The 13,442-nt window shown below is 36.2% G+C and overlaps 1 protein-coding gene across 3 annotated transcripts in view; it reads left to right on the top strand.

Annotated features, from left to right (window-relative positions):
• The window catches only part of R3HDM1 (R3H domain containing 1), a 90,916-nt gene that overhangs the window by 44,755 nt on the left and 32,719 nt on the right, over nt 1-13,442 (top strand). For 2 of the 3 annotated variants that reach the window (XM_049809738.1, XM_049809749.1), the window contains 6 exons: nt 377-418; nt 864-953; nt 6,456-6,570; nt 9,126-9,204; nt 10,758-10,817; nt 10,900-11,040. In XM_049809738.1, the coding sequence (XP_049665695.1) occupies nt 377-418; nt 864-953; nt 6,456-6,570; nt 9,126-9,204; nt 10,758-10,817; nt 10,900-11,040 (527 nt within the window). The remainder of the gene's footprint in view (nt 1-376; nt 419-863; nt 954-6,455; nt 6,571-9,125; nt 9,205-10,757; nt 10,818-10,899; nt 11,041-13,442) is intronic. The other variant, XM_049809760.1, reaches the window with a different exon arrangement.

Consider the following 13,442-nt stretch of genomic DNA (forward strand, 5'->3'; position numbering starts at 1 on the left):
GTAGGTTTCAGGAATAGGAAGAAAGTTTATAAAAGCCATGTCATGTTGCCAAGGAAATTAGGACATGAGAACTTAAAATGTAGGAGAGGCTGAGAGAGTAAACTGCTTGGATCTTACTGAGCAAGAATAATGCTTGCTTCCCGTTATATTCCTGTAATATCTATTGTTGATAAATGAAGAAGAGAAATCAAGGACAAGCACGATGAAATTGGGAGAGGATATAATCCTTCAGTCAAAAGCACATGCTGTTCCTTTCACAGATTTGACCATCATGTCAGTAATAACTGTTAAAGCTTTCTCTTACACAGACTTTTGCATTAATAAAATTGTACTATTAAGTTTAATATAAACCTTTTCTGTTGTGCCTATCATTCAGCGGCCAGTGCAGTCTTTTGGACAGACAGCAAAAAGGTCGAAGGTACAGTAGACTTGTGTGCTGGCATGCTAAGGAAGCCCTTCATGCTTGATGAAGCTTTGTTACTTTGTGAAAAGTGCCTTTAGTTTTATTTTCTGGCATTGAAGCTTTGTTTTATTCTGTTGGATTTTTGTCTTGCCTAGTTGTCTGCTTTTGTGGTTTGCCTTTATATTTTTGGTGGCTTTTTATTGTTATGGAGAGAAACACTTTCCCAAAGATTTTATTTACTTTTCATTAGATGTGCTCTATTGCGCTGACAGTGCCTTCAAAAGCTGCAGTTGCTTGGGTATTTTCATCTTAGAGGAAATTATTTAATCTATCAAAAATATTAAAAATGCAGTTTTCAGCCATTTTGTTTTACATAAAATGAATGGAAAAATAACGGCTTATGGTATATTTATATCATTTTTATAAGCCATAGTTTTTAATTTTACATACTTTCCTTTAGTCAAACACAAAGTTAAAGTTAGTTCGGAGCCTTGCTGTATGTGAAGAATATCCACCACCTCCCACAGCTGAAATATCACAGGACCTCCAGGTAAAACTCGCATTACTGAAGTTTCTGAAACAATTTGAATTAACTTAACTGTTCAAAAGAAAATCTTTTGGGTACTCTTTAAATATGCAGACATCATATGACTTTATTTTAATATAGCTTTAATAGAGGTGATAGTATCAGATGAAGAATTTGCTGCTTTCTTTTTCTGAACTATAATGGTTCCTATCTGGGGAAGAGGGGTTTTGTTGTTTCAAATTTCTAGTCTTACAGTGCACTTGAGGCAGTCTTAAACTGCTTTAAGTGTTGTCTGCCATCAGTAAGACAGCAAAATGATGATTAATATGCAGCATAATTTATTGGCTTTTTATATATAGAAAATTTAAACAGCTATAAGATCTGGTGCTTTAACTGAATTCCTGCATGTTAATCATAATTGCTGGTAGTTCTATTAACACATGCCTGAAGTATTTCCAAAGACTAATCTATGAAGATGATATAACACACTTAAGGAAGTTCCTAAATGCTGGACAAAATATGTAAAAATACTTAAGAGAATTTAAAACAAAATCTAGCTTTCCTGACTTTACCTTCATACTAGTCTGTATTTTTAGAGCAAAATACTATTATTGGTTTTAATTCTGTGTATAAACGTGGGGCTTCAAAATGCTTTTCTTTTTTTCACTCCTAACAAAACTGAAATGGTCCTTAGTGGCTTACTCATAAAGTGTGTTGACTTATCTTGCTGTTATTTGAAAAGCTTCTGAACTGTCTTTTTGTGAAAAGTCTCACTTTTAAGAAGCAGAAGGAACCAGTAGAATAGCAGAGCGTGACGGGGTTTTGCTGGGGGAGTGGTAATTCATTTTTGGGGAGGGAGGGAGGTTGAGAACTCATGTAGGCATTTGTCAAGCTAATTAAAATTTTGTAAGATTGAACCACAAAATATCTAGGGGTTTTTTTTTCTTGGGAAAACAGAGAAAATAGTGTTTTTCATTGTCTTTCACTAATATGCCAGTATTTGAAGAGTTGACTAGAGAAAATTTGAAACTGGGCCTGCTAATTTGATGAAAAATTAAGTCTTAGATTGGTATAGGCTGCAGAGTAAGAGATTAAAAGACAACAGAAAAGCTAATGCTATTTATAATGATTTACAACCCTGTCATAATGTTTTGTGTAAGACTAACAAAATTGACTGAGTTCAGGCTTAGATGTTTAGTCTGAAGAAGTAGGATTTAACTTTTTCAGTCACTGTATCTAATTACAGGAAGAGAGAATCCTAATTTGATGGGCTGTTCATCCACAGTATATTTCAAACATAAGAGACATTAGGATTTTAAAAAATCTCCAGCACTCTACAACACCATGTATTTAATGGTTTAAAGTCAGACATCTATAATAAGCATACTCTGCTGATGGCATTTGTTACCATGTCCTCTGGATCATTAGCTGCGTACTGCAAGGTTCTTGAAAGGAATTACTGCAGTAGTAGAAGAGATGTAAAGGCCAGTTCTACAGAATGAATTGAATTGTGTTACAATCTAAGTTTCTACAAAAGGAATACTGTAAACAAGTTGTTGTATTAAGAAACAAAATTAGATCTAGCTCTGATTTTTCTTTAGAAACAGTAATCTAGAAAAAATGGCTTATGAATCCCAATAACCATGCAAATGAGAGAACAAATTTAATTCTTCCCTGTAGACTGGAGAAATACATGTTGAAGAGAAGACTTAAAAGTAAGAATTTGTTGCAAATTCTGGCACTGGAGTACACATCCTATGGGGCACAGGTCTTCCATGACCCCTTGTAACAATTCATACAGGCAATTCCTTCACCCATTTTGCTTTCTTTCCCAAAGAATCTTTGGGAATGGTATGGAAGACTTCTTCTGTGAGCACCGAACAGCTGCTGACTGCCTCAAGCCACACACTTTGAAGCATGATGTGTATGCTTTAATTGTGCTTGGGACATGTGGGAGGTCCAGTGGCTAGGTGAAGTGACTGTCTTGCCCAGCCCTCACTAGCAGTACGAGAATAACCTCTGATTACTTCCCCTTGCTGGAAAAGTCACTGTGGTGTTCCATCAGTGATTGCAACTGAAAAATGGCTTCCAGTTTTGTGTTCATATGTAAAACAGATTTTAGGAGTTAAGAATAAAATTCAGGATAAAGTTGCTGGTAACACTTGAAGAATCCACATTTTTAATGGTTAGACAGCATTAGCCTTGATAGGACGAAAAATATACTTACTCAACTAGGAACTGGTGTGAGTTTTGGGATAACTCTGGAGGCTTGCCTGTGACTGTTAGTCACCCCTTCCACACTACCGTGTACAGCAGCTCTTAGCAAGGTAAAATTCCTAGGCATGTGCAGGTGTGGAAGTCACTTAGCAAGGCACTGCTGCCACTGGTGGCTGCTTCTCCTCAGAAGGCTATAATGAAAGAGGTTGACAGACTAGAGAAATTGTCTCAAGCAGATCAATTTTTCTGATACACTTGTTTATATTTTCTTGAGCAATTGCAACATGAAAAGAGATACTGTTTCTTACTGAGAAACCTAGGTAAATGCTCACAAATTTTTAAGCCTTAATTGTTAAAAAGCACTGGCAACCCTTTACTAAAAGGTGCTATGAAAGTACAAGCTTATCAGTTTATTGCGGGAGGAAGAACATAACTGATTTATTTGATCTTTTGTCTTTGTAAATACACTAACTCTTTATTCTCTTGCCGTCCTTTGTCTAAATATTAGGTGCTTGGGTTCTTCTGATTCTGTATGCTCTAATACAAAGTACAAACACCAGCAAAGGATGATCCATTTCAGCTCTTTTTAAGGAAGGGCTGCTTTCATATGAATGACAGTTGTTATTATGGGTAACAAGTAAATAAACCTTCAAACAATTGAACTTTTTCTTCTTTAGCAAAATAAAACAACCCAAAGGAGGGGGAGTCGGGGGAGAAGACCAGGGTCTATAATGTTAGTTTATAGTGACTTGTGTAAATTCAGGTTGTTGGTTTTAGAGATTCCTGGTAAAAAGCCAAGACCCCAGGACATAGGGTCTTTTGAGTAATATTCTGTAATGTTTCCTGACTTGCCTTTTTCTCAAGTGTTTTAAGCTGGAGGAATTTATTGGGTTTTGATGGTTTTAGGGCTTTTGCTTTTTGTTTGGCTTTTTCTTGATTAATCAGGATTTGGTGATAATTTCTTCTGCTACAATGAGGACTTCAGATAGGATCTGAGTTACAGCAAGGAGTCAGTTAAATCAGTACGTCAGCAGAGACCTGCTACAAACAGGGTGGGATTAAAAGAATTTTAGGGGAATAGAAGTTAAAAGGTTTTTCAGCAGCTTTCCAGTCAAGTAGGTCATATTTAATTAGATGCTACAGTTTTTATAGCATGAAATCACAAGGAAGCGCCCTTTGCTGCACAGTTCTGTTGTATCACACTTTGAAGTAGAATTGGTGGTAGTAGAACTGGCTGTTCAGATGGCTATTCCTTTTTTTAGCTCTCGTTGGGAAAAGAAGTATGAAAGTGATTACTTGCTGAAATCCTTTGACTAAACTATTGCTGTATGCTTTTACTCTGGATGGCTTTAGAATATGTAGTCACTCAATTTTTTAGTGAAGGAAAATCAGACTATGAAAATTTCCTTATTTTACTGGTAGTTTTGTAGAATATTTTTGTAAAATAGAGAATAAGGTATTGGTGGATCCAAGTCAGAAATAATTTAATAAAACACAAACATGTTTCTTTTTCAAATAACTGTTATACAGCAGCGAGGTGAACAGTAGATATAATGCACTTTGCAGTGACAAATAAATTGCTCATTTGAATTCTATTCAGGTTAGTGATGTGAGGAATGCAAAGATTTGTTTTGGACTCCTTAAGGTTTGTAGCCAAGCGAATTCTCAAGACTAGGAAACAGTTATGCAAAAGTTCATTATTAGTGATTGGAAATGGTTTTTATCAGACTTGATATAGATAATATCATAAAACCTGAGAATTCTTCACACTTGTAATGCTGTTTTGCAGGGTGTTCATGAATTAATAAGTTTAATTAGAACACTTAATGTGAGGAAAAAAATCATAATGAAAGGGAGAGCTGACAAAACTACCAGCTAAATTTCTTTTCTCATTTGAAAAAGTTGTTATTCCACAAATGCACATTGAAACTAGTTTTTAACCATAACCTCATTAGTGTAGGGTTCCCGTTGCCCAGCTCTGCAGAGACAAAGGTAGAGAGAACAGTTTGGTGTGCTAGGGCAGGGAGGAGCATTACTGCAGCTTGTGCAAGGATGTGTTTGCGTGTGAAACGGTCTTTAGCCTTGCTGAATCCTGACTATATTTAACTCTGGCCAGCTTACATCAGTGAGATCAAGGCTGTGTAATGACACACGAGCTGAAGCTTAGAGCAGGTGCCTGAATATGGGTAAGAATGGGTTTGCAGGAAGAATGAGGACTTGCATGGGAAGGGATTAGGTGCAGGATAGCAGAGTGATAGGCAAGAATGGTTGAGAGGCAGGTTCTTCAGGTTGGGAAGGATCGGATGTTCTCGGGGGCAGGAGGGTGGTGGTGGTAACAGCATCAACTCAGCTGGCATCTGGGGGAGCAAAATTGACATTTGAGGGAGGTCAAGATAAAAGGCAGTGGGGGAGTTTCGCTCTTACAGGACTTTGCCACTCATGCTCTTGGAGTCATTCAGACACGTGGTGTCTCCATTTCCCCCTATCTCCTCTGATTTTTGCTATCTGAAATCTGTTAGTCCTTCACTGACAGTCTTAGTAAAGAGGCATGAAAAAAAAATCACAATTTTCCACTATTTAGGGGACCATTATGTCACTATAATTTCAAAGGGAGGATCTTTTTTGCTGTATTTGGGAAACAGGTTTTACGATAGTTCATCTACTTGTATAAGAACATGGATTTTGAGATGATTACACACAAAGCTACTCTGTCAAAATATACAGGAAGTTAGGAATCTAAGCCTTGATGACAGTGAAGTTTGCAAATTTTGCCTTGATATATTGTACTGTAAATATTTCCCTTTTTTGTGGATCTGGGAATGCTGGTCTGTCTGAGATTGAAACATTTGTTTTTAATTTTTTTCTTCTTTGTATAAACCGAATTGAAACTTGAAACAAGCTTTTATAGTCAAGAACTATGAAGAATGAGGGGGGCAAAGCATTGTGGATGATGCATTACTTAAAACTTTAGAAGCTGTATAAAATTTATACAGCTGAAAAACTGGAATATTTTCATATGTGTATCAAATAAGGTACTTTGGATTCATTTTGAAATAGCATTCAGGGCCTGGAAGTGTGTGTAAATTGAAAATGTGTATGGTAGTTTCTATGCTTTTTCTATAGTTTTTGGTTTACTGATAAATAATTTCACTTTGTGGTTGCATAAAGTACATGTGGGATCAGAAAGAACATGAAGGCCATTATTTTCCTTGTTACTTCTTTATTTTGCAGGTGGTATAGTACAAAACAGTTCTTCTATGGGTATTGTTTGAAATAATTTCTGTGATGACTGATTTTTACTTTTGACAGGAGAAAATTCAGATCCAGTTGTCACAGTCTTTTGAAAAAGAAGAAAAGCCTGCAAAAGATGAAACAGAAAAGGAAAAATCCAGTGATAAACTGTCCAGAAAAATGTTATCAAGAGGTTTGCTATCTGTCATTGTGCTTTTTAAATGTACTGTATAGATAAAGAATTTTTAGAGAAAATAACAGTTTGCTTCCAGGTCATCATTGCATAAACACTGGGGCTTTTTTAGCAAACGAAGCAAGTAGATCAGACATCTCTGAGCTGGAAGAAGGAATTGGTCCCAGAGGATATGCTTTCGAGGCTTCATCAAACACGTGTACTCCAGCAAATGCTTTTCCTTTCTCGTCTGTCTAGCTACTCAGACCAGCATAAAAGCAGTTGCATTGTCTCAGTTGTGTCTAAGTGTTCATTGGAAACCTGACTTTACTAGTCAGTAGAAGTTACTATCTTATTCCTAGACTTTGTTGTTACAGGATTTGTGAAACTTTGAAAAAAGTGAGAATGACAACTACCTTTATACTTTTTCTTATCTTTATTCAACAGAAGTCAATATTCTTGTTTGTTTATATATTTTATTTTTGACAGTATCTAGAATTTTCATATAAATTTTGGAGCAAGGGTGGAACTACATAAGTAGAAATGACAAGTATTATGTTTTCACTTTTAATATTCTTGTATTCTGGATTGAAGATCTATTCTGTCTGCTGAAAGTCTTTGGTTTTTAACCTGAAATAGAACTGTAAAGTTAATGACTTCAGCCTGTCTGTGTCCATGTTACCTACTTCTTCCTAAAGGTAGAAGACTTCATACGTTTAAGTTGGCAAATCATAGTATAGCTCTTGCTTTAAATAAAGGATCCAGAATGCTTATCTAAACGTCTTAGATCAACCAGTGTGTAGGAGATATCTTTAAAGCTAGAATTCTTTTTGAGAAAGGTAGCACTTGTCCATCTTGTGTCCCTCAATTCCATAAGGCCTTCCTCAATGTGGCGTTTCAGTGCATCTTGTCCCAGCTGGCAGCCAGGTATTTGTGACGACAAAAAACACTGGGATGGAGAACTTTACTGTGTTTATAAATCTCAGTCTTTGAAATGATGCCTTAAAAAAATAGGGTGTTCTTTCAAAGCTGACTTGCTCAACCTCTAACGTACATGCCCACCTTCTAAAATTAAGGAGGAAAAAAAAAACCCCAAACCCAAACCCCAGCCTCCCACCTAAAAAAATACCCAACATCTTAGGTAATGATGAAGAGTTGAGAGCAAAGTGGCAAAATGTCTAGGGTAGATGTAGCTGTTCTAAATTCACCCAATATCTCCTCTGGAGGTCAATTACTTCCCAATTTAGGACATGCCAAAATAGAAAATGATGGAATTTAAGCATCGGTCTTCTAGTAATTATAACTCAATCATTGCTCACTTGCAAATTAAGAAAATTAAAGTAAATAATTATTCAATCTTAAAGTTGTTTTACCAGGCATACCTTTTTTTTTTCCCCGCCCCTCTTTTTCCCCTCCTCAGAATCAAAAATAATCCCAAACCATAAATGCTCAAACTTACTTGGTTTCATTTATACTCTCTTGATAATATATGGACAGGATTGATAACATAGCAAGCTCTACAGATAAAGGAACCCACTATCATTCTTCTTGAGGGAACTAGAGATTCTCTGTCCTCAGGAGGACTTGAATTTTCTCCAGGAAAAACTTAGGTCACGTTTCTGAAGATGGCTGCTCTGCCAGCACTGTTGCTTCTAATGAAAAAGCCTGCATAGATTCTGTCTTCAGTGAATCTACCCTTCTTTGTGCAGTAGTCCCCTCATTGCTAAAGGAAGCTAATTTGCAATGACTGCTCTCCGTACTGGCCACAAAAAGACCTGTAACAGCTAGGACCTAGGCATAAGTTTGAACTGTGCCTAACTTGAGAGTAGGTTAGCCCATAAGTAGTTCTTGGAAGAAATGTAGTTCCAAAAATATTGTTAAGACACTTATAGCTTTGAATTCTCAGACCTGGAACTCTGGAAGGTGCTCATGTAAGGGAAGCTTTGGTGTTCTGTCATTTCTTTCAGTGACAGATTTTAGAGAACAAAATGTAACTTTGAATACTTTATTTCATGGAAACCAGAAAGGAGGCAGAAGGTTGCCAGACTTCTTTTTGAAAACTTCTAAACATTGTTCTGTGAAAACAAAGCCCAAGAAGGATTTTTTATAACACAATATAATGTTCATGAAGGTTAAACTGTTACATTCTAAGTTACAATATTTCTTCAGGCAATATCTAGTAATTCTGTAGATCTGCTGATGCACAGAAGTGTATACAACAGTGCAGTGTAGTACATTGAGAAAACTTGGAAGGTTGATGGAAATCTGGTGACTAAAGGTGATACACTGCTTCAAAATATAGCAGTTTGTTAATAGATTGGCAGTTGCTTCTGTATTACACTTAAATTTAGGGAATTGGGGGACAATGTTGGGTTTTCTGTTTTGTTTTTTACTTGTGAGCCTTTTCTGTGGAAACTGGAAGTGTTTAATTTTGGGAATAAAATGCCTAATAGTTATATAGTATTGATCCATAAATAGTACGTTCAGCAATAATTGGAAAAAAATTAGTATTAGTGTGTTGTATTAGTGTTTTTTTTTTCAAAGTATAATTTTGTTCTCTTCCCCCTTACCCTTAGATTCCAGCCAAGAGTATACAGATTCCACTGGTATAGATCTTCATGAATTTTTAGTAAATACATTAAAAAACAATCCCAGGTAAGCATCAGTAATATCAACTTCCTGTTTTTCTTTCTTATTGCCTGAGATGTCACACCACCTGGGTTTTTTTGTTGTTGTTTTTTTTCCCCTCTTAAATGTCTAACACTATATGTCACTTATTTAGGATGAGACTTTGTTGTGCAAGCTATCTGAAACACCAGTCCTCTGTAATTTGTGTGTTATACGAACAGAGGTTCAGGACACTGAAACGGTTTAAATGCTTTTAATGTTTAATAAGCAAATAATGAGTTCTGTCTGTGTGCAGTTCTCTCCCTGAAGGGACTCTTAATACTGTGTCTCTAAAACTTGTACTCTCTTAGCATCTGCTTGTTAGAGCCAAACTGCCTTCTCTTACTTTAATCTGTCTTGCACTGAATTTATAGACAAAGGAATTTTTTTAAGCTGTACCATATAGCCATAGTTAGACATATACATTTTCACTCTGCACATCAGAAACCAAATCTGACCTAATTCAAGTCCATCATTTGTTAGCAACAGAGTTGACATGGTTCTGTTGCTTTGAGGTTTGCAGTATGTTGCTGTCTCTCTTGTGTTCTTTTCCTCAATGGAGTTTCATACTAGGTCTGTGGCTATATATACAAGACAAGAAATTAACTCGGTGGAATTGTGCTGCTGTTGCAAAAGCTATTCCACTGCTATTTGTTATTCGTTCATATTATAGTTATGATTTCCAATGTGATAATTTATTGGGAATCCATTTTATTTGCAAAAAGTATAAAAAGAATTATAGTAACAAGCCAACACCATTTTGTCCTATAGAGTAAAATCAGAAAGTACAGATCTCTGCTATACTCTTACGTTGTTCCTGCTTGAGGTCATAAAGCATCCCAGTGACAACCAGAAATTGTAGGTGGAGGTCTGCTGTGGGTTTACACATGCAGTAACTGGGAAGCTTAGTTATCTGATGTGCACAAATTATGAACTGTGTGGCAGTTAATTTCATTACATGTTAATGATTTATTGGAACTGCCATAAGCATTTTTAAGACTAATATTAATTTCTATCACCTTGAGTTTTAGCTTTTTCATATTCCCTTAATATCTCATCACATTGCAGTGTGTGCCAGCTTTTAACCACTTGGTTGTTGGTATGTTGTAGCAGTGCCTCCCGTCACTGTGTCTCAATGATCCCATGATGTGCTTCACAATCCAAGGGTCAGTTCGGGCCTCAGCAAATGTTACTACCCATGCTAACTATCAAGAAACAGCCTAGTCACTGCTTTTCCTTCTTGAGACTGTCTTCTCAATGACTGTACTTTCTTTTGAGGCTGCTGGGAAGAGATTATTTGGAGGATTTTTGTATTCTGATTTCTGAGATGAGAACAGCAGGTTTCACTAGGTGGATTCAAGATGATATAGCTTAGTGAAAAATGAATACTTTGTCCTAAAAATACTGCATTTGATACCTGGTGGTCAAATTTAGTCTGCCCTATTCCCTTGATCACGGATCTTATCTATGTATTCTTAAGATGAATACAACTGCAGTTATTGGAGTGTCTCATATGTGAGTTGCTGTGTTTTTATTTTCAGGGACAGAATGATGCTGCTGAAATTAGAACAGGAAATTTTAGATTTCATTGGTAATAATGAGTAAGTACTGTACTCTTATAGGAAAAAAAGAATTCAAGAGTGTTCCTGTTTATTAAATAAAACTACTATTCCTTTCTTCCAGAATTCCAAGGAAGAAGTTTCCCCCAATGACATCTTACCATAGAATGCTGTTGCACAGGGTAGCTGCTTACTTTGGATTAGAGCACAATGTGGACCAGAGTGGGAAGTCAGTCATAGTAAATAAAACTAGCAATACAAGAATGTAAGTGTAAAAAGTCTTGAAAAAACTTTTTTGATGCATAGATTTAACACCTGGGATATATGATGCATCTGTAGCATCAGGGATCTATCTATTCATTGGGAAGCTTGCATCAAGGAGAGGTAGTTGCAAGATCTTTACTGTTTGTGTTTCAGTGCTGGGTAATAATGTAATCTGTTTCATGTTTAAACACTTTTGGGAAAAAAAGAATGTTAGCTGTAAATTAAGAATTTTTGTTACTTTTCTCACAGAAATGCATTTCTGACTTTGTTTCCCTGAAATATGGATTTATATTAACTATTTATCTGTTTAAAGGTTTACACCAGTAAAGTGTACCAAGTACATTCTTTGTTTCTTTTGGAAAGCAGAATGAGGCCTTAACTTAGAACAGGGTCATTTCTGATCTGGTAAAAGGAGGGGACAAGACTTGCACAAATTTGGCTTTTGTACTATAAAAATTTACTGGGAAAATTCACGCATTGAAGTCTTTTGTTGGAATAGTGTTGCTTACAGATCTCACATGGCCTTACAAAATAAATGTAGCAGGAAAGACAGACATCGTATCAGTGGAAGTGTCAACCAGGTTAACAATTTGTGGCATGCTACTTTACTGTGAGGGCTGGCGAGAAGAAACCAGTAGGCAAATCCAAATTACAAAAAACAGTAGCACTGGGGCCACAGCAACTCCAAAACCCATGCATAGTTGATGTTTTCATTCAAAGGACCCAGCTGTTCTCTCTGTCCTCTGCACTTCTCTGTCTCCTCATTCTGCCTCAAAGACAAAGGACTAATGTGTTGATGTATTTATGCTGCCTAGTTTCTAGTTTTAACTTAAAGCATTTGCCTGACACCATTTTTTGTTGGTTGTTTTTGTTTGTGATTTTTTTATTTATTTTTTTTTAGTACTGTATGATTTGAACAAGAAAATAGGAGTTTATGGCGCCTGCATCCTAATCCCAGTCTCTATGGACACTCTCCGTAGCTTTGGGAGAAAAAAAAAAATCTTATTACTCACCCTAATTTTAGAGTCAGTAGAACTGAAATAATATGCCACACTGAAATTTCACTTCAGTAAACTGTTTCCTTCTCAAAAGTTTCTAGAAAAATGTATGGAGCCTAAATATATGTTAAATTACTTACATATTCATGTATGCGTTTTTGCTTTGGCTACACATTCTCTATATAAATTGACTTATAAAGCCATACGTTTCAAATCTGTTGCCTTTATGTCTACCAGCATCTCTAGACTGAAGCTTCAGTCTAGCACTTCAAGTGTGGAATAAGTACTACTAAAAGATGATTTCTTCGTTTTTATGCTTTTTTGGTTTTTTTTTTTCCCTAGACCATATTTAAATAGCTTATGGCCAATGGAAGCCCCCTATAGGTGTAGTTACTAATTAGCAGGCATTTCATCTAACCTGCAGACATTAAGATTCTTAATGTTTTCAATATTCTTATTTTAAATCACTTTGGATATAAAATAAGAATTTAGAAAGAAAACCTTGGAGATCTGCTCCATGTTGAATAAAACCAAACTTACCTTTTCCTCATAGGCAGATTCCCGGCTCCATCGCCGATCAGTGATGTTACTGACATCAACAACCCAGTGCATACTGGGACGTCTCAGTGGAGTGGGAAGTTGGTGATTGCAGGGCAGTAAATTCAGGGACCTTTAAAAGAAAGAGGTAAGACAGTCTAAAGGTTCTCTGAAATGCCTGCTAATTATGTTTGGGCATCCAGTAACTGATAGTTAGGTTTGGCTGTTTTATAGAAAAAGATCTCCTGACTCTATACAGATGTCCTCCGTAATGAATAAAGAAACAGAAATAGAGAAGAGTATACATATGTTTTGTCTTTTATTAGACAAATACTTCCTGATTGTCTGAGAACTTCTTTTATGATAGTAGTAGTTTTATTGTCGAGGTGCTTGGTATCTATTTTTAATAACAAGAGTTTGAAAAATATCTCATTTTCTTTCACAAAGTAGATAAAATACAAAAACAATATATATAATCTGTTGCTTCATCCTTTCACTGTGATCTTGTAAAGCTCTTGCTTGCCTGCATTGTACTGTTGTTCTGCTCTTGCTTATTTCTACTTAATTTTGCTTTAGAAATTTTTAAGTTTCAATGCTTTCTCCTCTATCTTCTTATCTTCTGTTTTCCCTTGAAATGAATTCTGAGGTATTACAGCTCTAGCAGAAAGCACCTATCTTCGCTTCCATGCATGCCCAATATCCATTGCATGGCACCAGTCTGGATTCAAGAGCACTTCTGATTCCCCAAGGGCATGTGGTTTGCTTGCCACCTTAATTGGAAATTGAAGCAAAAGCTTTGAAGGAGGAAGAGGTTTTTAAAAGCAGGTTTGTTATGCCTCAGGAACAGGACTTGTCAGGGGTACACATC

This window comes from Accipiter gentilis, chromosome 1 (assembly GCF_929443795.1).
Source record: "Accipiter gentilis chromosome 1, bAccGen1.1, whole genome shotgun sequence".
NCBI lineage: Eukaryota > Metazoa > Chordata > Aves > Accipitriformes > Accipitridae > Astur > Astur gentilis.